We start from the raw sequence: 11,708 nt of genomic DNA on the forward strand, positions 1-11,708 counted from the left end.
GAGTGGTGCTGCTGCTGCTGCTGCTGCTGCTCTCGCTGTTCCCGCAGATGAAGATCCATCTTGGTGTCGTTCAGCGAGACGCTGCGGCTTTTACTGCCTCCGGTAGTGTTGCCACTGTTGTTGCTGCTGCCGCTGTTGTTGTTGTTGTTGCTGTTGCTGCTACTGTTGTTGGGCGGGGTGCCGTTGCTGCCACCGACACTGCTGCCGGTGAGCAGGGCTAGGTTGGCCGCTATACTGAGTCCACTGCCACCGTTTGCGTTGCTTTGCTGCTGTTGCTGCTGCTGCTGCTGGGGGTTCGAGTCCGATGTGTGCAGCAATGGCGGCTGCTGCTGTTGCTGCTGTTGAGTGTCGTTCATGGTGAACTGTGTAGCGGTTGTACTGCTGCTACTGCCGCTGCTGCTGCTGCCGCTGCCGCTGCCGCTGCTGCTGATGCTGCCAGCGCTCCAGGCTAGAGGAAACCGTCCCAAGTGCTCTGCTCTCTGCTGCGCTGCCACGGTTGCTGTCGTCATTCAATACATCAGGCGGGTATCAGGGCTTTGGGATTTTTTTTATTTTAGCCGCCGCCAGTTTGGTTGTTGCCTTGGCGCCAACTGGGCCCTGTTTGGCCGCCCGGGTGGCCTCGTGCCGTGTCTTGACTACTGCTGTGAGATCAGATCAGGCAGGTCGGAGCAGTGCCATCGCATACGATTCGCAGGCTCAAAAGAGTCTTCGCGTGGCGTTTCAACGAATCAAGTGTGCCTTGTGTGGATAGCGGACGGATTATCTGTAAATGGAATGAACAGAAAAGCAATAATGATTAGTATTTGTTTTTGCCTTTTAACGTGTTAGTAATACAATTAAATTTAAATTTTAAACGAATTATTATTGAAACTTTTAAAACGAAAAATGGTTTAATAAAAAATTGAGTAATTGCGCATCAACTGTTGGAACAACTGATTCTCGCGAATTTACTTTTCCCAAAACATAATTTGAATTCCCTCCAGAGCTCGGCACTCGGCCATGCCCTGTCTGGTCGATTAATCGATTAACTGCTACACCCCTCTCTCTCTCCCTCCCGCAACACTGGCGGCACATGGCTCCCCTTTTACAGCCTGCATCTAGTACTACTCTTCTCCTTTTCACCACCAGCCTTGCCCTCCTCTCCTAGTGCAGCCTAGTGCATGCGGGCTTTTTACTGCCAATTATTCACTTGTGTGTGATGATGTAACTCACCAACACACATACCTCGAGGGTGCCTGGGTGGTTGCAGGCATGCAGGAGTCCTCTAAGCAGAGAGCCATGAATCGTTGCACTCGTTCGCTCCCCTCCTGGCGCGCTGGCGAGGATTCAAAACTGCAAATTTGGTGGCTACACCAATACCAGTGCCGGGTATTTCCTCGTGTAGTACGAATTCGCTGCTACTGGATTGTTTCGGTTCGGTTATTTTGTAATTTTTGCACCATTCTATTTCCGTTGGTTTATGGACCGATGGAGTGCTTTAGTGTACCGAAGGAGCATTATAGATGTATCTTTCAGACCAACGCAGACGCTACGAACAGGCCATCGGTGCCATTGTCAGGTAACTCATAGGAATTTTAGAATATCCCCGAATTCCGTTTGGCAATTGTTGTCCCTAAAATTACCACAATGTTCAATCGATTGAAGGTATTAAACGAAAAGCCGAGAAAGGATGCTTGCAGGAAAGGTCAAGGATCAATCTTAGAACGAAACTAGACAGACTACACATCCAAGCAGGCTCGAAAAACCTCTTAAATCTCCCTCGAATGCGATGCAAGAGCTGGCCTCTGAGTACCCGGCGGGTCGGTTCGTCCTAGTGCAAGTGCATTTCCTCGACGGGCACACTTTTCACAACAAAAACTCCGGAACTCTCTCTCACAAACACATTCTTCCGTTCCGGAACGGTGCTACTACGGGACTACTATAGTAGTCGAGAGGGCGCATGTGTCTGTGCCTGTGAGTGTTTCTGGCACCAAATTCTCCACCAAAAATCTCAACCCCACACACACACACACACACACAGAGGGGTGGGGGAGGTGAGGTGGTGCAAGTGACAAACACTTATGCTCATGTTGGTGTGCGGTTTTGCTACCGTAAAGCACACACAACAATGACGGTTAATTTCATTTAACGATCCCCGTTCCATCTCGTTCTGCTGCATTCTAACTCGGAGTGCAGCAGAAGCTGAACTTCAGGCATTGAAATGGTTTTTGCTCTAGCTCTAGCTCGCAAAAACAGAGTATATACCGGGCAGAGGATCGATTTTAAGCAAAAGGGAATGGTGGCTAGTCTGTACCACTTCCTGTTTTGCATTTTTTTGGGCGAAAGGAATGCGTTCTGCGAAATCCTTGCTTTACGATAGTCACTCGCGGCAAGTGTCTTTGTGTTCTGTCTTATCCGGAGCAACCGGAACGCGATTAGACAGTATGATAGGAATAAGCTTCTCTCGCACATTCGCCGACGATTACCAATTGCGCGATGATCGCCCCCGTGGAACCACAAGGTACCGCGCGGTAGCCTTCAAGTGAAATTGGCCCCTCGGGGTTGGTGAAGCTCGGTGCTGACCGGGCAGCAAGCGATAAGAAAGCGTCGAGCGGGAGCGGCGAACAGAGACGCGATGATTTCCCGCATCCCGCATGACCCATATCTTCCATAGAACACTGTGTGAGTGACACACACACACACACACACACACACAAGTGCACACAACACAATTTGCATGCCGCACTCATAAATAAATGGCTCGGAAGGGCAAACCGATTCGCGAATAGACCATAACCAACTGCGCGCGACCTCCATACGTCGTAATCGTCGCGGTCACCGTCACCGCCGTGCTGTAGCGGCAGCGCGACATCGCTGATGATGATGATGATGATCGCCTGCTGGATGATCACTAAATTGCAGTTAATCATTGCAAAGTGCTGCCCGAGCTGGGCAGCCGGGCAGTCGGGTTTTCGGTCCCTCGTTAGCTGGCCCTGCCACCCCCCGGGGAGGGACTCTATTGTTTGTTGTGTTTTATGCAGTAGCAAGCAGGCAGGCAGGCAGGCAGGTCGTCGCATGGCCACGGGCGTACACAGTAGTGTAGTAGCCTTTGACAAGTTACGTAGCGACGACAATGTAGCGATGAGTAAACACACACACACGATGGCGACGGAGTACTCACATCATCAGCAATGGCCGCATATATCGTGGTTCCAGCGTTTTTTTTTGCAACCGAGAGACGAGGATATCGAGGAACAGGGCCTCTTCTTGGAAGGGCTTTTCAGTGGAGGATTAATTTAACAAGCAGCTCGTGTGCTGCTGCTTGCATCCGCCGTCTACTCGCCTCGCCGGTGCTCGATGATCATAAATTCATGCCCGCTCCTGCACCTCGTCAGTTGGACCACACCAAGTACCCGTTCTAGGAGGGGGGGGGGGGGGGCATCTGGTTCTTTTCTAATGCAAAAACGACGTTCTCGGAACCGTCTGGAACCTGGCCTCGCTGCGACCATCTTCGAATGGATGGAGGAATAGTCATGATAATGGCAATTAAGATTAAATATTTAAATGATTCATACCGACCGGGACCGGGACCGTTTTGTTGGTTGCAGAAAATAACGCTTAATCGTGGCCGTTATTACCGGTAATAACGCTGAACGCACACACGCACGCACACGATGCACTGCGCGCTGCACACCACGTGCCGCGTGGAGCTATGAGCCCCGCGGATTACCATGTGCGACACTGCATGCTGCAACAACGGAAGTGCAATTGCAACGAAGGCCGGCCCCTCCCCCCGGCCGGTTTTGTGGCTAATTCTATAGAATGCCTATTATTCCTTCTATTGCAATCACCGAGTGACTGTTTTGTCTATTTTTTTTCCACCCCCATTTCCCGATTCTCGACGGCGCTTTGCACGTGACGCGATGCGATCGATGGACCGCACAATCTGACAGACAGTGACAGTGTGTGTGTGCGTGCGGCTCGGGATAAAGTTATCAGAATGAATCGCCGTTCGGCTTCGGCGGTGGTAGCATTAATTCAATCCAACCACTGTTACTATGCTGGCACACTACGCGTAATACAGAACTTAGGTTGTGCATAAATTGAAGGCCGGCTCAAGAGGCACTTGAATGAAATGATCGCATGGCCACTGATGCTGTTGCTGCTGTTGCTGCTTGTGCTGGTTTTGGAGCACATGCTGGTGGTAACAGATTCCGCACTCGCACTGCATGCAGCAGCACGGTTAATGCTAACGGATTAGCTTCGTTACTGCGAGAATCGAAGCCAGCGCCGCGCCCGCGTAATCGCGTATAACGACATAATGATGGGCAATCGAGGGGGCGAGGAGTGGATGCTGTTGCTTTCTGATTTATGGATAAACAGGGCACGAGGGACGAGGGTGGCTTTATCGATGTTTTACTGAACAGTAATGAGCATGAGTTTTATCCTTCCCTTCTTTCTAATCATGCAATGTTTGGGGGTTGATTCGATGCCTCGAGGTTGATTTTAGACAATGAGATGCTACTAACTGTTTCTAGAAGAAGAAGAAGAAGAAGAAAAAAAAAACAATCCTTGTCGTTTCCGACCATTTCAGAACGATTGCTCGCATGAGTAATGCGAGAGAAATTTTTTTGGGGGGAAAAGAAACCAAATTCAACTCCCAAATTCAACCCCATGGATTCAGTTTCATGATTCTCCGGCGCAGTCCGCCGACCGGATCACCGAAGCGCTACCAGATGTTCTCCATCAAGTTTTTTCTCTTCAAACGAAGTACGCGAAGGAACCTTGATCTTCGCAGAGCTCCGTCCGTCGGCACATTTTTCCCACAATATTTTGTAGTGCGACGTTCAATTTCATCTACGATCATGCGTGGTAAAGGAAGGAGTGGTGTAACCGGTGGGAGTGGGGGATTGTTGATCGCAAACAACGATCCGTGTGGTACACATGTGCTGCTGGTGCTGCTGGCGATGAGAGAGTGCGTAGCGCCATTTTATCGCATCGCCCAAAGTCTAACACTCAAGTCTGCAAACGCGTAACAGTAACTGAAGCCGTTGTTTATTCGAAAGAGGCCCTCTAAGGAACTGTTTTTTTGTGAAACTTTCGAAAATAGTTTCAACAACTCGGTTTGGACATTTTTTGGGCCACGATTTGGGCTCGATCGCGGACTTTCAAACTGTGCTGGTTGCTGCCCAATTCCCCAATCAGTGCGTCTCTTTGTTTGCGTTGATGAGAGCGCAGTGGCCACGAATGCATGGAATTCCTATAAATCACAATTGGGGAAGGCGAGATAAATTAAACACTCCGACCGACCGATCTTTCAGCGAGCTGTCGAAGAGGGTGGACGCGGGTGGTGGAGGTAGAGGTGGTAGCGACACATATGAAACACAATCAAGCGCAACTAGTAACTAGCGAAGCAATAGAAGCCCAAACAGCGCGGCGCCCTCATCGAAAGCGGTGCGGGGAGGTGAAAGCGAAATCGAACACTAATTTCTAAAGCAAGTAATTAAAATCGTAGCTCTCGAAAAATCGAAAACCACCACCGAAAGCGCACAAGCACAGCACCTACCACTGGGCCCGAAATGTTACCAAGATTAGAGGCCGCACGACGGTCTTTGGGGTGGTTTTTTTTTGCTGCTGTTGCTGGCTGATTTATTGTTGTACTCGGTTATGCGCTCTGTGTCCTATACTGTCTCTTTCTCTCTATATATAAAATCGGAATCCAGTGTCGTGCCGTTTGGGACATCTCACACACGCACACACACGCACACGGGCAGTGGTTTCGACTAAATGAGATGCGATGCGAACGCGCAATGAAACGGCGGCAATGATCGCAACGCTAGACGCAGCATGAAGCTCCGGCTAGTTAATTCGTGAAAGTTGTCTAAACTTGGCCACGGCTTTTTCATGGGAGAGACAGAGAGGAAGCAGAGGAAGGAGAGGGATTTTCTTCTTTGCTTTAGTCGCAGGCGTCTTTCGTCTTTCGCTTCCAGCATCGCCTCGAACACGGCGGGACCACCCGAAGTGCCCGTTTGGGGTGATGACGATGATGATGATGCTAATCGAAGTATCCGCCGGTGACAAAACCGAACCCCAGGTATTGCACACGACGACAACGGCGACACGAGGTGTGTAATGGAATGGAGTGGATGGAGTGCGCACGCAACATACCGGCAACATATGCCACGATGTTAGGCAAACCCGAAACTGGTGGAAACTATTTGAAAAGAAAAATGAAAATCCCTCTACCTCGCGGCCAGTGTGCGGCCAGCCAGCAGGAAACATGTTGAAATCGCGTTCGCGTTCGAAGGAGTGCACGCGATCGCATCGTCGTCGTCGTCGTCATCGTCGCTGAATGAATGATGAAGCCACGAACGAACGAACGGAGCAACGGCAGGTTTCGGGTTGCTTCGATGCACATCTTGGCATCATTTGAAGCGTTGAATTGGAAGGTTGACTGCCTCGATGCTATCGGGTACCACCCGTGGAGGGGTTAGTATTGCCACTAAACTAAACTAACACACACGCACACACGCCCGCGCTTTTTGATGACACAAACGCAACACATGATAAGATGATGCTCATCTCTTCGTGGTTCCTTTCATGCTTTTCGCTCTGCGCTTATCAGCAGGAGCCAAACCCCCGGTGATCGCTGCATCAGCAAGTGGTGTGTGTGTGTGTGTGCTCGTGACCATTGTTTCCACCACCCGATATTGGTTAACCACCGGTTTTTTTTTTGGAATGGTCACGTGATCGTTAGAGAGTGACTAACGTTGACAAGTGCACACAGTGCAGACGAAGGAAAGAGCGAGGGGAGGGGGATATTTAAGACAAAAATGAAAGGAAAGGATCTCTAATGTGTGCATTCGTGTGTACGTGTGGTCACTGAACGCGGTTTCTTTCGGGTTTACTTTCACGTTCACGGGTTAATGAGATCCGGTTCGTGCGGTTCATGAAAACGGTTGGTGAACGCGGTACGCGAGGAAAGTTTGGACCTTTACGTTGACCTCCACCCGGGCCACGGGCCACGGGGCCGGGAGAAGGAGGATTTAACATTTCTTGGCATCGAGAGCGCGCGAAGCGGAAAATTCGTGGCCGATGATGGTGATGATGATTTGGGAAACGTAACGCTGCGGAAGCCGCGTCGAGCAAGGATAGCATGCTTTGATGCGCACGCAATCGTCGCATGCGACGCCATTTCGACACTTTCGCTGCATCACTTCGACTGCTACAAGTAGGCGGTTGGAGGGAGTTTCCTCCGCTCCCGGGGAGGTTTGCAAAATTTGCATTCCCAAGGTACCGGGGGGAAAAAAATCCCGTTTTTCCGCAAAAGATGCGTGAAGCAGCACTTTTTGGATTCGTGCGTGCGGTAACCTGTTGCTGCTGCGTTTCATCGGGGCTCACATGCAAACACACGGGCAGCAACAGGTTAACAGGCCGCAGACAGAAAGGCACTCCCCGTTCCTCCGATCACTCCGAGTTGCGATCGCGATGCGGTTCCAATAAGCGACCACAAGCGAGCTGCACGCTACACTCCAATTCTCGAGAGACGTGGTGGAGGTCGGGTTGGCGGTGGTCCCAATACAGACGCGCTTGGTGGTGACGTGGCGGCCCATCATCACCTGGGCCTATTATTCGATTCAATAAACCATACAATCCGGTGGGTTCGATATATTGAAATTAATTTCATCCTCATCATCATCATCATCATGCTCAATGTGACTCCCATTTTTAATTTGTGTGTATGGTGGGTTGAGGGGCGCGGGGGATTTTTATGATTTTTTTTGCTCCCATGAGAGATCATCCCCTGGATGAACGTGATTGTCCGAGGTGGTGGTAGGTGAAAATATGCCATTATCACCCCGTTCCGGAGCCCTGTCGCCCACCTGCAGCTCCTGCCGCTGCTGCTATCGATGCGGTGCAAAAACCGATTGCGAATGAGATGGAGTTGAAAAGGCAAAAAAAAACACACACAGAAAAACCGGAAAACAATCGTTTTCCATCGATTGCCACACGCGCAAAACCCATTGCCGTTGCCCTAAGGGACCTAGTAGCTAGGTGCGTATCGGAACCGCCGCCCGTCCTCTAGGAAAAAGCAGCAAAGCAAAGCATTTCCGCCCCTAGGGGGGGAAAACCGGGGAAATGAATTAGTGACCGGGTGAAAAGCGATTTAACATAGCCTGCCCCTGCGCGGGCGACTAAAGAGCCAAACAGAGAGAGAAAAAAAACAATTGCATTTAATGTGGTTATTTATTGAACTTCTGGCCGCCTGGATGCTGCTGCTGCACCTACTGCTGGACAGCATAAACAGCAACGAAAAAAAAGAAACTGGTGGCATAAAACTCACTCGATGGTTTATTGAAATTTAATTCCAATCAATCGATTTTCCGCCGGCAATTGTTTCGTGCGCCCGGCACCGGCAACGAATGGCAATTGTTTTGGTTTTTTTATGTTGTTGTTGTATGGTGCGTTTTGGTGCAAGAAGCGTTGCGTAGATTACAACCATTTATCAATTTTGTGTTTTTCATTAAATACGTTCTCTGTCCCTGTCCGCCATCACACACCATTTTCACCACTGCACCACTTTTCATCGCCTGGCGACTACGTTACGAACAGATTGAAGAAACGCATGGTTTTCCTCCCCGTGCTCTTGACTGACGCACGCATACATTATCACCTGGAAAGGTGTAAGCATTTGGAAGGGCCCATAAATAAAATGATTATTTTAATTAAATGTTGGTTTTATCGCTCGATTACGCGCTCGCGACTGCAGAGGACTGCACCGAGAGAGGAGGCCAAAGAATGAAAGCGAAATCGAAAGCGAGATTAACGGGACCGAACGGAGCGAACGTCGGATTCGGTTTGTGACTTTCGCGGTTTGCGCGATATGCCATCGCTACTGACCACACAAGCCACGCAAATTCAATTGGGTGTCGCTCCCGTCAACGACGTATTTGCTTCCCATTTTCCTCGAGGGAGGGAGTTACCAAACGAGGATGATATCATTCCCCGAATTGGGGAAAGCAATCCCGTGGCGTCATGTGTGTAATCATGCCGCACAAACGAGCACAATGCTTCTCATGTTACAATTTTGGCCTTTTTTTTTTTTGGTCGGATTCCTCGATCAACGATCGATTGCACAATATGTTTACGGGTCCTCCCGGCTGTGGTGCTTCGTGCGCGACGCCAAATGATCACCGATCGCGCCGGCCAGGAAGGGGAAGGAAGGAATTCATGGATTTCGTCCCGAGCAAGCAAGAAACAAGGAAAACAAATCGTAGAGTAGCGAGCGATGGGTTTTGATGGAAACGGATCGCGTAAACATTCGCACCAACCATCGGCAGCCACCATTCGTCCATTTTACAGTCCTCCTCCCAGAGTCAGCTTCTCCACGAGCACCAGTCGTGTCCAGATTTAAATGTAAAGCGAGTCGCCAACGCATCACTTCCTCTCTCGCCCCCTGCTCCTGGGCATTATGCGCACGGAAAGTGGCGGAAAGCGAAAAAAAATGGACGATCGCCGGGGGTGTGAGGTAGCGGTAGTGGTGGTGGTGTTGGCAGTAGTGGCGGGATTAAGCGCGCGTAATGTACTTCAAACGCTACGGTTGCGCTACGTTTTCGGTGTTTGGCGTTCTTATGATGCGTTCGAAATTAATAATAGAAATATCTTGAGAGGAACAGAGCGCCGAGCGTACATCGCGAGATCCCGCTAGAGCTCACGGGGCGTCCTTCTGCTTTGTCACGCCCTCAACCACCTTCGCCACCCCCTGTGGCCACCACCACCACCACCACACGGGGAGCTTAGGTTTCTTAGTGTAGGCAGAGGCAGATGGGTGAGCAAGACATATTGTAGCAGCCGCGGCTAAAGCACTCAACGATGATTTAAGATTATTGTTATTATTGGCTTCCTCGTCCCCCTGCTCCTTTCCCTCTCCCTCCCCGAAGCGGTTGGTAAGCGAAACGCATCGCATCGCATCGCATCGAACCAACACAATCACAGGAGATTTCTTTTAATAGAAACAAGAAGACTAGACTAGACAAAAACCAAAAACAAAAAACCATGAAGATGATGTTCGGTGCGGGGTTTTCCAGTTCAGTTCCGGCGCCTTCAGGAACCACGCGGTGGCCACGCCACGGTCACATTCCCGCCGCGGCGTACCGGGAGAGTAAAAAGAAACATAATTCTTGATGCTAGACGTGGATCACGATCAGACGCGGCACTCAGCAGCGCAATGTCAGTCGACGACAATGTGGCGTACAGATGTTGGTCGTGGAGCTGGCGATCGAAGTACACTCTGGCCGTTGGTCGGGTCGTTGTGCAATTGAAAATTCACTCCGGTTGATCGCTTGCTTGATGTCGTCAGTATAACAGTCGATGCGTAATGGGCGTATAACAGTTGATTATTGCGCTCAACGGATCTTATTAACAGAGCACCAAAGGATGATAATGCAAATTGCAGACAACACTCGACGCTACTCCTCTTTCGATGCTCAAAAGGAGGACAAGGCAGTGGGAGGGTTTCATGTTTTGCATAATTTGTACCGAAATTGTCACAGATGCTTCCACAGCATCCAGACAGAATCAAGGGGCCACACCGCAACGTCACGGCAAATGGCGGCTCTGGTACCGAAATCACGGTAGCCTTTTGCTTATTCCAATGTTTGCTAAATACCTCCACCGACCACTGGCGGTCCGGCTTTTCTGGCAGGCTCCCTCTCTCTCTCTCTCTCTCTCTCTCTCTCTCTCTCTGTGTTGCGTAAAACGGTGAAGGGCTTCGCGGAGACCCTTGAGGCCCTCCCCGCGGCCGCACGTTAAGCGTCACTCGATTGTTAGTACATACTTTAGCACATTATGTTTTATTTTATTCCACTTTTATTACACAACCAACCGGGTCCGGGCGGTCCGGGCCAGACCACACCAAAAGGCCTTTCATTTATGCAGCGACAGAATGCTACCAGCAGCTGGAGCAGTAGAGCTACTGGAGGAGGAGTGGTGTACGAAGCGTAAAAAGGACAATGACGATCCTCGTCATCACCGTCGGCATCGTCGTCTCTGCGTCTCTCTCTCTCTCCTTTCCCGCACGGCGACACGTTGCTCACGGCACATTGTCAAGTACTTAGCCGGCTTGAGAGTCGGTTGCCCGGCGGTCTGGCGGTCGATTGGAGCACTCTCAGAAGTCGCTCCCAGCTGAGAAAAGTTGGGGAAATGGGGGGAAAAGCCATACAAAATAATAAACTTCGGCCTGTACTACCACCGATCTCCCCTCCTCCCTCCCTGGCGCGCCTGTCAGGCAGCCTCAAGCTCGTTTCTACGACTTCGCAAGGACACTGTCAGCGGCGATGGCGGCGGTTCTAAACCGCTCGCGCTCGCTTTTCCTAAGGCGAACTTTCCTCTTCAGGCGGCGACGTTTAACGTCGTGTACGGACACACCGGAGGTACACGCACGCACGCACACACGCACGCAGATATGCGCGCCGGTCATAAAATCACGGAATAAATCGGAATACAACGATTATTGTCCGGGCGCTCGGAGCGCTCGCTCGTGGAGTATGACTTCATTTTGCTCCTCGCCGCGTAATCGGCCATAGTTTTCGGCTTCCCTCCCTGTATCCGGTGGGTGGCGGCGACGGTGGCGGCGAGTAATTTCCTCGCTTTTTTATGATTTTCATTTTTTGTTTCGGGGGAAAGGGACGAAAAGTCGAGGTAGCAACAATCGGTTCATAAAAATGGCG

At 50.6% G+C, this 11,708-nt stretch overlaps 1 protein-coding gene across 1 annotated transcript in view; it reads right to left on the reverse strand.

Moving 5' to 3' along the window:
* The window catches only part of LOC125948391 (broad-complex core protein-like), a 63,759-nt gene extending 63,008 nt beyond the window's left edge, over window positions 1–751 (reverse strand). The window contains exon 1 of the mRNA XM_049674374.1: window positions 1–751. This exon is cut by the window's left edge and continues 220 nt beyond it. Within this exon, the coding sequence (XP_049530331.1) occupies window positions 1–509 (509 nt within the window). The 5' untranslated portion in view covers window positions 510–751.
* Window positions 752–11,708: the final 10,957 nt, after the last annotated feature.

Source organism: Anopheles darlingi, chromosome 2 (genome assembly GCF_943734745.1).
Source record: "Anopheles darlingi chromosome 2, idAnoDarlMG_H_01, whole genome shotgun sequence".
NCBI classification, from domain to species: domain Eukaryota; kingdom Metazoa; phylum Arthropoda; class Insecta; order Diptera; family Culicidae; genus Anopheles; species Anopheles darlingi.